The 14,809-nt window shown below is 44.8% G+C and overlaps 2 protein-coding genes across 3 annotated transcripts in view; both read left to right on the top strand.

The window, feature by feature from the left end:
• The window catches only part of LOC127591554 (LHFPL tetraspan subfamily member 4 protein-like), a 219,266-nt gene that overhangs the window by 182,292 nt on the left and 22,165 nt on the right, over positions 1 to 14,809 (top strand). The window lies entirely within an intron of this gene.
• LOC127591501 (transmembrane protein 106C-like) lies at positions 10,640 to 14,761 on the top strand. Of its 2 annotated transcripts, none has more exons than XM_052051745.1 (8): positions 10,640 to 10,761; positions 10,900 to 11,173; positions 11,539 to 11,602; positions 11,674 to 11,833; positions 12,073 to 12,213; positions 12,306 to 12,355; positions 13,375 to 13,428; positions 14,004 to 14,761. In XM_052051745.1, exons 2-8 carry the CDS (start codon positions 10,948 to 10,950, stop codon positions 14,122 to 14,124), a joined length of 816 nt encoding a protein of 271 aa, XP_051907705.1. In that variant the 5' UTR covers positions 10,640 to 10,761; positions 10,900 to 10,947; the 3' UTR covers positions 14,125 to 14,761. The 2 variants fall into 2 exon arrangements, with proteins under 2 accessions (XP_051907705.1, XP_051907696.1); XM_052051736.1 differs by having other exon boundaries at positions 10,640 to 10,817; positions 14,004 to 14,760.

The following is a 14,809-nucleotide window of genomic DNA, read 5'->3' as shown; positions in this document are numbered from 1 at the left end:
TGAGGCAGCAGCAACGTAGCTTCTAAGTCTGGCTGACTTATTTGGCCGGTGATCACAGTGACATGACCAAAAAAGGGCCTTTCGGCCAAATACTGCTACTGAGAAGCCTGCTTTTATTTCTTATCGGTGAATTGTTGCAAAATGCCACAAAAGGGGTCACTGCTGGTTCCGCGGAAAACGCTGTGACGTCATCGAGAGGAGGATAAGGCGAGGCTCAACACCTTGGAAAGTGAGCAGACACCATGACACCTCCACGTGGTTGCGTGATGTTTGAACTATTTCGCCTTCTCACGCCGCTCTGCGGGGGAAGCCCTGTCAAATGTGTTGCTTTATCAGTGCTCGCAAACATTTACAAACCTTGACATTAGATTGACAGCAGATAGAGCAGCGGAGGAGTCGCGGTAGGTGACTGGAGGAGAGACGCAGGATTATTTCAACGTCCTCCCTGGGCCGACTGAGCAAATAAGCGCTTTATGTGATGAGGAGAGGCTTTAGGAAGAGGGTGATGAAGTCAAAACGGAGTCAAAGGAAGAGGCTGTTCGTGAAAAATACTTTTGGTCTTTGCCAAGAAGCCGGGCTCTTACGTAAAGCATGCTAATAGTCGCGCTGGTCCTTGTTTGGTCTTTAAGGTCAATTCCTCAAAACAGAAAGGAGTCTATGTAAGGGAGACTCCCGGTGAGCTCAGTCTGAAGGCATCTTTTGTTTTGTTTATTTTGTATTTTTTTCATCCATGCAATTTTTTTCTCCTGGCTTCTTCACCTAATCTGGTTTGTCTCATGGGATCGGCCCCCAACCTCCACCCCCTTCTCCGCTTCCCCTCCTATATCCTGAACTGATCTCACTTCAGTTCCTGACAAGCCTTCCTTATATGAGCAGAGAGGAGAGCCCCACGCGATGGGGCGTCATCCAAGTCATAAAATCGTATTTAGTTTAGTTCTGGTGCAAAATGTCATGTACACAAAATGTTCAACTGTCTGGTTTGTCAAACAGCTGCACGGGGTCAAATCGCCTCAAAGTCGACATGATAACAGATGGGACTGCGAAATCAAGCGAGGAAATGATGGCGTGTTGGCTGTGTTTCAGTCAGTGCTCTCCTTTGAGTCTGCGCACTTTGTCGCAAGAGTAAGATTGTGGACCCTTGCTATCAATGAAGAGATACAGAATTATTCATTCATTCGTTCATTCATTTTTCAATCTGCTTTATCCTCACTAGGGTTGCGTTGGGTGCTGGAGCCTATCCCAGCTGTCTTCGGGCAGTAGGCGGGGGACACCCTGAACCGGTTGCCAGCCAATCACAGGACACAAAGAGACAAACAACCATTCGCACTCACACTTGCACATCGGGACAATTTAGAGTGTTCAATCAGCCCGGCATGCATGTTTTTTGGAATGTGGGAGGAAACCGGAGTACCCGGAGAAAACCCACACAGGCCCGGGGAGAACATGCAAACTCCACACAGGGAGGCCGGAGCTGGAATTGAACCCGGTATCCCTGCACTGTGAGGTCGAGGCGCTAAACACTGCACTACCGGGCCGCCTGATACTGAATTATCTTCCGAGCCGCTTGATCCTCACTAGGGTCGCGGGGGGTGCTGGAGCCTATCCCAGCTGTCTTCGGGCAGTCGGCGGGGGACACCCCGAATCGGTTGCCAGCCAATCGCAGGGCACACAGAAACAAACAACCATTCGCACTCACACTCACATCTAGGGACAATTTAGAGCGTCCAATCAGCCTGCCACGCATCTTTTTTTGAAATGTGGGAGGAAACCGGAGTACCCGGAGAAAATCCACACAGGTCCGGGGAGAACATGCAAACTCCACACGGGGAGGCCGGAGCTGGAATTGAACCCGGTACCTCTGCACTGTGAGGTCGAGGCGCTAAACACTGCACCAGCGGGCCGCCTGATACGGAATTAATCTACACAAAATAAATCACCGTATGGAATAGATCAACATTCAATCTACGTTTTCCACCCAAAATATATAGAAATGTTGCCGTTCACATCTTTTAAACGACCATTCCTAAAAATCCTCAAATTGGCACTTGGTAGATTTCTTTTATCGCGTAAAAGATGATTTTGGCAAGCGTTAACACACAAGAAGCCTCACCCAAACTCCAGGGGACAATCCACCCCCCCCCCCAAAAAAAAACAACATCACACGTCGAAGGAGCCTTCATCTGAGATCACTGCCGGCTCTCAATAGAGCAGAAAAAGCAAATCCAGGTCTAGTGTTCGAAAAGCAGATTGCATTACACACACCTGTCCACCGAAGAAGCGTCATCGGTGACTGAGTGAAGCAGGAATGTTTGGGAAGCCGTTTCCAAAATAATGTTCATCCTTGCAGCTTCATCCTGTGACATCACACCATGAGACCTTAATCTCCAGTCTGTGTGTGTGTGTGTGTGTGTGTGTGTGTGTGCGCGTGCGTGTGCTCAGTTGATGTAATCCAATAAGCGGATGGTTTTATTACAGACTTCTTCCTGACTTGATCTTTATTTTTTATGATCAGGGATTACTTGTAAGGTAGTCGACAATCGCGGTTCTTGAAGGCAAGAATCTTTGGATAATGCTAACATAATGGTTTGTGAAATTCCACCTCCCGCTGCTTTTTTTAATTCATTCATTCATTCATCTTCGAGCCGCTTGATCCTCACTAGGGTCGCGGGGGGCGCTGGAGCCTATCCCAGCTGTCTCCGGGCAGTAGGCAGGGGACACCCTGAATCGGTTGCCAGCCAATCGCAGGGCACACAGAGACGAACAACCATTCGCACTCACACTCACACCTAGGGACAATTTAGAGTGTTCAATCAGTCTGCCATGCATATTTTTGGAATGTGGGAGGAAACCGGAGCACCCGGAGAAAACCCACGCAGGCCCGGGGAGGGAGAACATGCAAACTCCACACAGGGAGGCCGGAGCTGGAATCGAACCCGGTACCTCTGCACTGTGAAGCCCACGTGCTAACCACTGGACTACCGGGCCGCCCCTGCTTTTTTATTTATTTATTTATTTGTTTTCATTTTATGCAGAGTATAAACCAAACTGACATTTCCCTGAGCCAGACTGCTGAAAGATCTCATGCGAGCTGTTTGCCTGCCAAGAAAAAAAATATGAGGGGAAAAAAAAGGAGGGTCCCAAAAAGTGGGAGGTAAAAATCCCAGCAGAAAGGAGCGTGAGAGCACGCTGTGGTGAAAGCTGATTCACCGGTGGCAGCTGTTAATTCGACTGATTTCCTGTGCTCTCGCTTGAACTGCTTCACTCAGAGCCTAATGAAAAGGCAAACGAGTAGTAGCCATGAAGGAAATCTTTGCGGAGCTACTTCAGCATCATGGAATTGTCAGAGGGAGGGAAGCTACATTGTGCACTATGCAATAGTGTAAATATAACAGTACTGGAATTAATCTTGACCAAAAGAAGCAAAAATGCATTTGTGAGAAAACACACAGCTCTATTCTTTTGTTTATTAAACTCATTTATTACTTCTTAATGCTAACAAGCACCTACAATGCAGTATCGCTGCGCATGATTATTATTATTATTATTATTATTAGGGCGGCCCGGTAGTCCAGTGGTTAGCACGTGGGCTTCACAGTGCAGAGGTACCGGGTTCGATTCCAGCTCCGGCCTCCCTGTGTGGAGTTTGCATGTTCTCCCCGGGCCTGCGTGGGTTTTCTCCGGGTGCTCCAGTTTCCTCCCACATTCCAAAAATATGCATGGCAGGCTGATTGAACACTCTAAATTGTCCCTAAGTGTGAGTGTAATGATTGTTCGTCTATGTGTGCCCTGCGATTGGCTGGCAACCGATTCAGGGTGTCCCCCGCCTACTGACCGGAGACGGCTGGGATGGGCTCCAGCACCCCCCGCGACCCTAGTGAGGATCAAGCGGTACGGAAGATGAATGAATGAATGAATTATTATTATTATTATTATTATTATTATTATGACAATTCATAATAACTCAAAAACATATTTATTACTCTACCGGCCTGTGCGAGACTTTTTCATTTTTGTTTTGAATGCGACCGTAAATCAAATGAGTTTTGTGTATGTAAGAGAAGCGGGGGTGCTCGTTACGTAATGCCATGTTCTGTGCCACAGCAAATAACTGTGCCATCGCCGTGCGGTATAGGGAACACGCGGTTTTACATTTTTCTAAAAAATATGTGCATAGATTTTATGATGCATCCCGCGAAGCAGAAAGACTGCTTCTGAGTGGTCGGAAGTACTTTGCGTGGGCTGTTTCAAATCCGTGCAACATTACATCCATCCATTCGTTATCACTTTATCCTCACGAGAGTCGCGGGGTGTGCTGGAGTCTACCTCAGCTGACTTGTGGCAGTAGGCGGGGGACACCCTGAACCGGTTGTAAGTAAATTACAGGGAACACATAGACGAACAACCAACCATCACACTCACACCTCAGATTTAGAGTGCCCCATTGACCTGCCATGCATGTTTTGGGAATGTGGGAGGAAACCAGAGTACCCGGAGAAAACCCACGCAGGCCCCAGGGAGAACATACAAACTCCACACAGGGAGGCCGGAGCCGGAATCGAACCCTGCACCTCTGCACTGTGAGGTCAACGCGCTAACCACTGGCCCACCGGGCCTCCCGACTAAGAAATATATTCATCTTTCATTCATTCATCTTCCGAGCCGCTTGATCCTCACTAGGATCGCGGGGGTGCTGGAGCCGATCCCAGCTGTCTTCGGGCAGTAGGCGGGGGACACCCTGAATCGGTTGCCAGCCAATTGCAGGGCACACAGAAACGAACAACCATTCGCACTCACACTCACACCTCGGGACAATTTAGAGTGTTCAATCAGCCTGCCACGCATGTTTTTGGAATGTGGGAGGAAACCGGAGCACCCGGAGAAAACCCACGGAGGCCCGGGGAGAACATGCAAACTCCACACAGGGAGGCCGGAGCTGGAATCGAACCCTGCACCTCTGCACTGTGAGGTCAACGCGCTAACCACTGGCCCACCGGGCCTCCCGACTAAGAAATATATTCATCTTTCATTCATTCATCTTCCGAGCCGCTTGATCCTCACTAGGATCGCGGGGGTGCTGGAGCCGATCCCAGCTGTCTTCGGGCAGTAGGCGGGGGACACCCTGAATCGGTTGCCAGCCAATTGCAGGGCACACAGAAACGAACAACCATTCGCACTCACACTCACACCTCGGGACAATTTAGAGTGTTCAATCAGCCTGCCACGCATGTTTTTGGAATGTGGGAGGAAACCGGAGCACCCGGAGAAAACCCACAGAGGCCCGGGGAGAACATGCAAACTCCACACAGGGAGGCCGGAGCTGGAATCGAACCCTGCACCTCTGCACTGTGAGGTCAACGCGCTAACCACTGGCCCACCGGGCCTCCCGACTAAGAAATATATTCATCTTTCATTCATTCATCTTCCGAACCGCTTGATCCTCACTAGGGTCGCGGGGGTTGCTGGAGCCTATCCCAGCCGTCTTCGGGCAGTAGGCGGGGGACACCCTGAATCGGTTGCCAGCCAATCGCAGGGCACACAGAGACGAACAACCATCCACGCTGACACTCACACCTAGGGACAATTTAGAGCGTCCAATCAGCCTGTCACGCATGTTTTTGGAATGTGGGAGGAAACCGGAGCACCCGGAGAAAACCCACGCAGGCCCGGGGAGAACATGCAAACTCCACACAGGGAGGCCGGAGCTGGAATCGAACCCGGTACCTCTGCACTGTGAAGCCGACGTGCTAACCACTGGACTACCGGGCTGCCCCTAAGAAATATACAGTACCTAAAAAATTCTGTTGACGACTGTCTCGTGCTGTGAGAGCGTGTAACTCCCAGTTGCTGCCGGCTTTCTGGCCGCAGCCACAATTTGTTTCATTCATCACTTTCATTTGTGTGATTTTGTTCATTGGTCTGTCAGCCCGAAGAGTCTTCACATTCTGCCAAGCGACAGATGAAAAGTTGGCTGAAGGACATGAAAGAGCCCCCGTGCAATATTGTTGATGTTGCGAAATGACTGTCGATCGAGCCTGCTGCCTCAGGCTGGCCTTTTCAAGAGCCCCAAAATGAACACAGGTGATTCTTTCAACTTCTTTGCAAAGTTTGGCGGACTGCAAGGATGTGAATGAAGCTGCAGACCTTCCAACTGTGGAATGAGAATTAAACATTAATAAGCGAGTGTTACACAACACCATCCCTCATTGCACAACATTCGATACTTAGCACGCTAACGCCTATTTACCCGACAGTTTAGTAAGAAATGGTCCGTGGGTTACAGATTCGTAAACATAATTTGACACAGTGCGCAAATTGTTTCGAAATACCGTATCAGTGCCGCCGTAACAATGAAAAAGTTGTCATGCTAAGATCTGAGTGTGTGCTTATATGCAATTCTACCAAGGATGGAATGTCCGTGCAAATGGACCAGATAATTCGTCCAAATTTCTCGAAAAAACGCATTCACTGAGTCACTTGTTCCGACTGCTGGCAGACAGGCGGCGGACAAAAAGGTTCCTTTCACTGCGAGGGCCCAGTTGGCTGACAGGGACCAACTGCGGTTTGATGAATTCAAATATCTGAAAAGGTTCCAGGGAACCATACACAGGAAGCACACGCTTCAGTGTATTTACTGAAAGGTGACATGCAGTCCCTCCGGCCGCTCAATAGCCCGACCGGTAAAAAGTCTTAACAAGTCATCAGGCTTTCATTACATTGTCATTACAAAAATAAAAAAAAATAAAAAAGCACTGTGTCGCCACAAAATGAACCAGGTGTTGTTAACTTGAGAAGAATGTAATTAGGAAGTGACGGCGGCAGCTTTTGTCACCAAAGATTTTAATCTGCCCCTCTTTTTTTGCGAGAGAACATTTGAGAACATTTATAGCCCCCACACAAAACTTCAACGCCGCTCAAGAGAAAAAAAATAATGAAAGGGTGAAACCCACAGTGGAAAATTTCCACGTATACTGTACACGCACAGCGAAATCCTGTTGCCAACACAGTGATTTATGTCCATCTATCTTTTTTTTCTTCCGAGCTCCATGTGTGTTACAGGCCTACTGCTTACTTTCACACCAAGCAGCTCTTCTAAGAATCGAACAGGGTACCGTAGTAAAAGTAAAAAAGAAAAAGAAAAAAAAACACAAATCTTTTTCAAGCTCAAACTGAACTACTTTCCAACAACAACGCGTAGTAGATGGAAGCTCAGGGATCGACCACATCTGCAGCAGAAATCATTTGGCAACACCACTGAAATTGAAACGACTGATTCTTGTTGAAATTGGCTTAACTTTATTTGGATTCTTTCGTAACCTAACAATTCTTTTGGGAAAATGTTCATCACTTTGATTCCAGTGGAACCTCTGATGACGTCAGCTGTTCTGGGGAGCTTGTCGAGCTTTTGGTGTCAATTATAACTTCCCACTGAAAATAATATAAATGGAATTACCGTATTTTATAAGGCGCTTTGGTGTATAAGGCCCAGCTTCAATGAATGGCCTATTTTAAAACCGATTCATATACTGCACACGGCGCACCGCATTATAAGGCGCATAGAATAGAAGCTCCTATAGTGGCTGCGGTTGCGTTATGCATGCACTAGATGGAGCTATGCTAACGGAATACAATACATTCATTCATTCATTCATCTTCCGAGCCGCTTGATCCTACTAGGGTCGCGGGGGGTGCTGGAGCCTATCCTAGCTGTCTTCGGGGAGTAGGCGGGGGACACTCTGAATCGGTTGCCAGCCAATCGCAGGGCACACAGAAATGAACAACCATTCGCACTCACAATCACACCTAGGGACGATTTAGAGTGTTCAATCAGCCACGCATGTTTTTGGAATGTGGGAGGAAACCGGAGCACCCGGAGAAAACCCACGCAAGCCCGGGGAGAACATGCAAACTCCACACAGGGAGCTGGAATCGAACCCGGTACCTCTGCACTGTGAAGCCGACGTGCTAACCACTGGGCTACCGGGCCGCCGGAATACAATACAATACAGCTTCATTTATATAGAGCTCTCACAACCGCTGCAGCTGTAACAAAGCGCTTCACAGAACATTTAAAATACTACGTCCAAAAAAAATCTGAATATTGATCCATATGGAAGATGCATCGGACTATAAGACTTTTGTCTACTTTTTGTGGGATCCAATCACCATTCAGTTCCTTCACGAACGGTGTCAGTTGGGGTAGACTGGATTAAGGTGAAGTATTTGTAACTCCATCCTCACGCGTTGCATCAAACTTCTCCTCAAATGACTTGAAATACTATATATTGTTTCAAAGAATCGTTTTCTTGCCAAAACTGCTACAAAGACTTTCAACACAGCTGCTGCACTGGCAAGTGGATGGTATACTACCACGTTCAGACAAGCCTGACAATGTTGCCCTTTAAGTGCACTAAATAACGCCAGTGTGAAGGCTATTTGTCGAGAGCTATAAAACGCATTTCTAGTTGCTACACTCACTCTCTTTTCTCTCTCTCACATACACACTAACACACAGTGAAGAAAGTACATTTGTGTCAACAACTCAATATGAATGGCGGTGAATGTGACTGCGCCCTCTGACGCAAACTGCATAAAATGGCAAATTAATCGAAATCTTTTTTTTTCCCCTTCACAGACAAATTAGCACTGAATTAGCAAATCTGTTGGAGTTTAGCACCGTAAACAGGCATGGAAGTGTCACCGTTGCCCAGACAATGATTGAACTTGGATGCAAAGAAAATAGTTTTGGACTTTTGTTGGATGAACAGTCAAATAAATAAATAAATAAACAAATACATTTTTTAAAAACTGTGCCAAGTACTTTTTTTAATAATCACATTCCCTGCAATCTGCACACTAGTGTACAGCACTTCACAGTAGGAAGTTCTCGGATGGGAGACCAATTTGGGAGGAAGGCAAGCCTGAAAACCTGTTTTGGAACCAGTTTGGAGGGTAGGGTCGCCTGAATTTGACAAATGCTTCGTAAAGGTGCCCGGATGCGACCTTGAAGCCACCTTCAGCAAAGCTTACTCCTAACCAACCAATATGAAAGATCCCCAATTCTCAACGGCAGCAATATTAAAACAAAAAGTACACCAACGTAGTTGAGAGATTAGTGAAGATGCACTCGTTTCACATTTGAGAATTTAAAAAATAATGAAAAATAAAACGTTTTAACAAAAGTGTATATAGTCAATGAGGCCTAGAAATATATGTTTAAAGCAAATGAAAGGCAATAATATTTTAAACAGCTTTCCACGATTTCTGAGAATTTCCAAAATACCGGTCAGTGAAAAAACATCGTCAGACAGCCTTCACAAAAAAACAAAAAACAAAAAACTAGCATCTGTATCTTAGGTTTTTATGCATCTTTAAAAATGAGCACATTTTGTTGGAGTACCTTGTGAGTGGACTGACTAAACTGTTTAACTTCTTAACTGCATTGTTTGGCAAATGTGCAAAAGTGTAAATGTCATATCTTATCCCAAGGTGTGTCTCCTTGTCATTGGACCCTTGTGTCCTTTTGCCCATTTTAACTCTTTATGTTCTTATACTCATTCAAATAAACCAATTGTGATTTTGTCAGCACATTTAATTGAAAACCTGATATCTGAGCAAATGCAAAAGCAAATAAATAAAATCAATATGGGAATAGTACTGGTTGATAAATTAATAAGTGTAAAATTGTATATCTTCATTAAAACGTGAACTAAAGTGTGCCAGTCTGAGCCCTTAAACTGCAGTGCTGAAATTGAGTCCCTCCAGCCTTGGCTGACATCCACGTGAATTTATTAGTAGTAGTCGTCGTCATAGTAGCAGTATATCAAAAATCAACTAATTATACACATTCCAGAGACGAGATTGATTGCATTCATTAAAATGTTGTAATTAAAAAGTGCAATTAATTATATGATTTTAATTATTAAATGATGAAAGGTGAAGGTAAACGCTAAATTTAGAGATTAAAACGGAATAAAACACTGCTGTACAAGTCAGTCCTGGTGAATATCTTTGAAGACACTGCCCCCTTGTGGTAATGGAGTAAAAGTAACAATCGCGACTGTGTTCAACCAGCTGTAGGGGGAGCACGCTGTTCACGATTGTATAAAAATAAACGTGTAGTTCCTAAAAATTAGTCACACTGGGGGGGGGGGGGGGGGTTAATTGCATTGTTTTGATAAAATGTGATCGCCATGCCCTGGTATAATTATGCTGTATCGTTGTCACAACCTGGAAAAAAAAAGTTTAGTCATTATATTCATATGAAATATCGACAAGTATGAACGATAAACCTTCCCCACGTGTGCCATAAATAAGTCTTCAAATGCATCAATGAGGTCGGTGAAAAAATGAGCATTAAACGTCAACCTTTAGTGTACTATTAAGAGCCGCGCCCATATGTTTATGTTCGCCGCTGGTTTTACGATCGAAGATGATTCAAAGTACCTCTGAAACGGGAACGAACACAGTGTTTACATTCATGTGATTCGCACGACAACAACTGAACGAATATTATCCCAAACCGAACAATAAATATTTTCCAAACATTTCTACAAAAATATTTTTAAAGAAAACGTCACACACTGAACGCAATGAATGAGTGACAATTGGCGTATATAACGTACGTAGCGCACGTGAAGGCAACGCAATAAAATGAAGTTGCCGGAAGCGGACCGAATGCTCCTCGTGTGACAGTGATGGAAACGACCTGAGGAGTTCGAAGCTTTCATTGTTAAAAGTCATTTGCGGTGTAGTTAACTACAGGTGGCTACTTTTGATTTATGTCTGCCCGTGCATTATTTGTTGGTGGTGGTTGAGAGGTAGCTACCTGTTTGCTTGTACGCAATAGAACTTTAAAAGTAGTTTTTCGTGCACAAATGTCTTGTTGTCACTACCCTGCAGGCGACGAGACAAAAAACGGGCATCGACGGTCTAGGCAAGCTGTGCGACATGGGGAGCGCGTTTTCTCGCCTCGACGGCAACAGACTCTCAAGCCTGCGGGAGAGGTTGAAGGGCAACCGGCGGCCAGGTGAGGGGAGGCCGACAGACTTTGACGACGACTCCCTGGATGGACTCGTCAGGAGCGAAGACATTGCCCAGTTTCCTTACGTGGAGTTCACCGGCAGAGACAGCATAACGTGCCCGGCGTGTCAAGGAAGTGGACGCATGCCAACGGGTCAGTAAAACCGTCGGATTTCAGATTAGCATGCAAGCATACACGTTGTTGGCATCCTCAATAGGAAATACCGTACCTTGTTGTTGTTGCCACTTTCGCTGTGGCCCTCTGGAAAGTGTTAATATTGTATCTTCAGAGAAGCTCGGAGATACTAGTGTCATCGATTATTAAATGGAATGTTCAGTACGATACTGTAATGCTCAATATTCAATAGCTGCAGCCCAATTCATAATTACATTACAAGTGTACTTGCTGAGCCTAAATTATGTGGTTTGAAAGGCTCTACTCAAGTGATGCCAGATTTGTGCTTTTGCAGGCAAATGCATAGTTACCATGTTGCTTGTCTCACTGTCTCTCCCCAATAGATCAAGTCAATGAATTGGTTGCATTGATCCCATATACCGACCAAAGGCTGCAGCCTCAAAGAACGTAAGCCATCAGCGCGCGCACAACAACAGAGCATGTCAAGGTGTGTAACGTACGAACTGTCATCATCCCAGCAAGCTCTACGTGGTTCTGTCCGTCGTGCTGTGTTTCCTTGCGTCCATGCTGGTGGCCTTCTTCCTCTTCCCGCGAACAACGATTGTGGTGGATGATGGGATATGCGCGGTGACGGTGCACTTTGACCCCGCAACCGACAAGGTCCAGATGAACTTAACGGTGCGTGTTCCCCTCGACCGGCAGCCCAGTCCAAGACCTCACGTCTCACTGAATCTCTCGAAAACTGTTTCCTGATGTCACATAGACAAATGACAAAGAAGTACAGCGCACTTAACGTCCACTTGAAACACTGGCTGAAATTACAACTGTTATTACTACTATTTTGGGGGGAGGAGTTCCGCGTGATGCATATGGAGTTCTGCAGTTATTGATAACTTTCACCTCTATCTTCCTTTCAGAGCACGCTGAACTTCAGCAACCCGAATTTTTTCTCAGTGTTGGTGGAAAGCGTCAGCTCTCAGGTGCTCTACATGAAGAAGGTGATCGGGACGCGTCAGCTTAGCATTGCCACCACCATCTTACCACTGAGCAAGCGTCAGGTACGTTGTCATTAGAGACGTCGTCGTCACGGCGCCAACAAACGTGGACTGTTTCTTGTCTGCACAATTTTCTCGTCTTCATTGTTGCGCAGGTGAACTACACGGTCAGTGTAGAGATTGGCAGCAGTGCACCATATGTCTAGTAAGTGTCAATTTGGGAGGGGGGGTGGATGCATTTCGTATTAGTGTGTGTTGTTTTTACAAATGTGCAAATGTTCTGATATGAAGAAGGAAAAGATCTACCGTATTTCACAGGAGTAAATAGTGTATGAAATGTTTTGGAAGATTTCTGAAAGATCTGCCATGTTAAAATTTAAAAGGATGAAAAATTGACTTTCTTATCGATTGCATACAAACAGTTGGCTGCATGCACCATTTGCACATCAACTGACAAGTGTAATTCTACGGCTTGGTGATGAAGCGCTGCTCGCAAGCGTAAATTTCCAGTGTGGGACAAATAAAGGATATCTTGTAAGAGTGAAAATACAAACGATGCCTTGATTTAGTTTGACTGACTTAATTTGAATACAGTGGTACCTCTACTTACGAACGTCTCTTCATATGAAATTTTCTTGTTACGAAAGAAATTTCAAGATACGAAAGGTAAAAAATACAGTATGGGCTGCTACTTGCAGCTCCGAGTTTCCTGAATGCATCATACCTATAGCTGCTCTGCCATTGGCTATTACCGGGCATCATCATCGCTCAGTATATTGATGTTTGGCTTGGATATTTTCAAAGTTATTTGTTAAAAGCCGACAAAAGCAAACATCCTTGGATCAGTTCTTCACAAAACACCAGGCAAAAACCACGTCTGAGAGAGAACTTGAAGTAAAGAGGGCAAAAAACACGACAAGGACGCAGTTAAAAGTTAATGACCATCATTTTTATTCTTGATTCAATTTTTTTTAGATTATGCATAATTCTCATTTATCATCCAATAATCTAATGGCAACATGTATTTGTTACATATTTTTATGCATTTTATGCTTTAGAAAACATTTATGCCTCAAGTTTGGGGTTGCTTGGAACGGATTAGGGCATTTACATGGAAAACACGTCTCTACTTACGAACATTTTCGAGTTCAGACATTTCTTCCGCAATCAATTAATTTCGTAAGTAGAGGTACCACTGTACTGTCTCCTTTTGTGTGTTTTCAGTGCTTTCTGCACCATGCGCAGCATCAAGGTCCACAACATCCTTGTTTTCATGCAGTACGTATGTCTTATGTTCACCCGGGGAATTAAATTCCATCTGGTCGGTTCTGATTTACTTTGAAATATTAGAAATATAATCATTAGAAATGATATTAAAAGTGGACACGCAGTCCATTCCGGAAAGCAGTTCAGCCTTCCGTTTGTTTTTATTTATTTATTTTTTTTAATGCAGGATGGAAATTGAATTAATATGTCACTGACATCACGACAATCAATTTTCAGTAACATCCCTAAGCAGGGTACAACAAAAGGTGATTGTCTTTTGGTATTGACAACTTAGCCGTATGAGAATGAGCGGTCTACTTAGACATGTACGGCCTTTTTTGCCATGTTACATTGATATAAATTTTTGGTTCAGTGGTCATCATATTTTTCCTCTTGCCATTTACCCAAAGTGTATCTTCACAGAAAAGAAAACTTTTCAGAAAATTTGTTTTGAAGTGATAATCACACAACTTGGAAGGCGCAGTTGTCGAGTAAAAATAATGGTCGGGGGCAACGCCAGTGTCAACAGTGTGCACGCTGTGCTCGCAAGCAGCTGTCTTTATGCACGGCCCTGCCTGTGTTTTCAGAACCTCGGTGAAAACCTCACACATGGTGCGAACATCCCAGAACAGCCTGGAAGCGTATCACTACATCGACTGTGGCTCCAACACCACATACCAGCACTGGCACCCCTTCGCGGCCCCCTAGCCAACTCTCATTACCACAGATGTGGGGAGGGATGGTGTATTCCTTCACTGGAGTGTTTGGTTGAAGTTTGCACATGATCGGGTTCCATGACGAAACTGCCTCTTAAATTGAGCAGCTTCCTAAACAAGGTTATGTGTTGATTTTTTATTTATTTTTTTGGTGGGGGTCGGGGGGGTTCAAGTACCAAAAAACAATTCTCAAAACTCCGACATTGCACTTGTAGATTAGTAGTTGAATAATCTTTGCCAAAGATAAACTCTTGAAGGAAGCGTGTATTTAATATTTATTTTCATGATTATTCTTTTGTTTTTCTTCTTTGTTACGTTTAACACTGTACGATTGACAGAATGTTTAGTTAGTAAACCCAATGAAACCTTTTGGAAATGCTGTTTGTGGTTACAAATGTTCATCCGGCTGCAAAGAATTTGAAACCTACAGCGCACGTCTACGTTTTTGATTAGGAAGACGTGAGGCTAACACTCGTGCATTTGAACGGTGATAAGGCAAATAATCAAGGTGTCTAATTTTTTTTTTGGGGGGGGGGGGGGTTAATGGAGATGCAGATGTTTTAAAAACAATGACTTCGTTGTAATAAAGAAGCGAAAAAGGAAATGTCAATAAATATAGCAACAACATCAACTCTTTCAATTCCCTTTTTCCGGAACCACCACAACGGAACATAACC

Source organism: Hippocampus zosterae, chromosome 2 (assembly GCF_025434085.1).
Source record: "Hippocampus zosterae strain Florida chromosome 2, ASM2543408v3, whole genome shotgun sequence".
NCBI lineage: Eukaryota > Metazoa > Chordata > Actinopteri > Syngnathiformes > Syngnathidae > Hippocampus > Hippocampus zosterae.
Note: the sequence above shows the minus strand (reverse complement) of the source record. Positions and strands in the feature narration are given on the sequence as shown.

What these genes read in the sequence shown, in the direction of transcription:
- LOC127591501 (XM_052051745.1), top strand. Translation starts at nt 10,948, where the DNA reads ATGGGGAGCGCGTTTTCTCGCCTCGACGGCAACAGACTCTCAAGCCTG. An exon ending in AGGTCCAGATGAACTTAACG is followed by an intron (nt 11,834 to 12,072) that starts GTGCGTGTTCCC and finishes TCTTCCTTTCAG; the next exon opens with AGCACGCTGAACTTCAGCAA. An exon ending in AACATCCTTGTTTTCATGCA is followed by an intron (nt 13,429 to 14,003) that starts GTACGTATGTCT and finishes CTGTGTTTTCAG; the next exon opens with AACCTCGGTGAAAACCTCAC.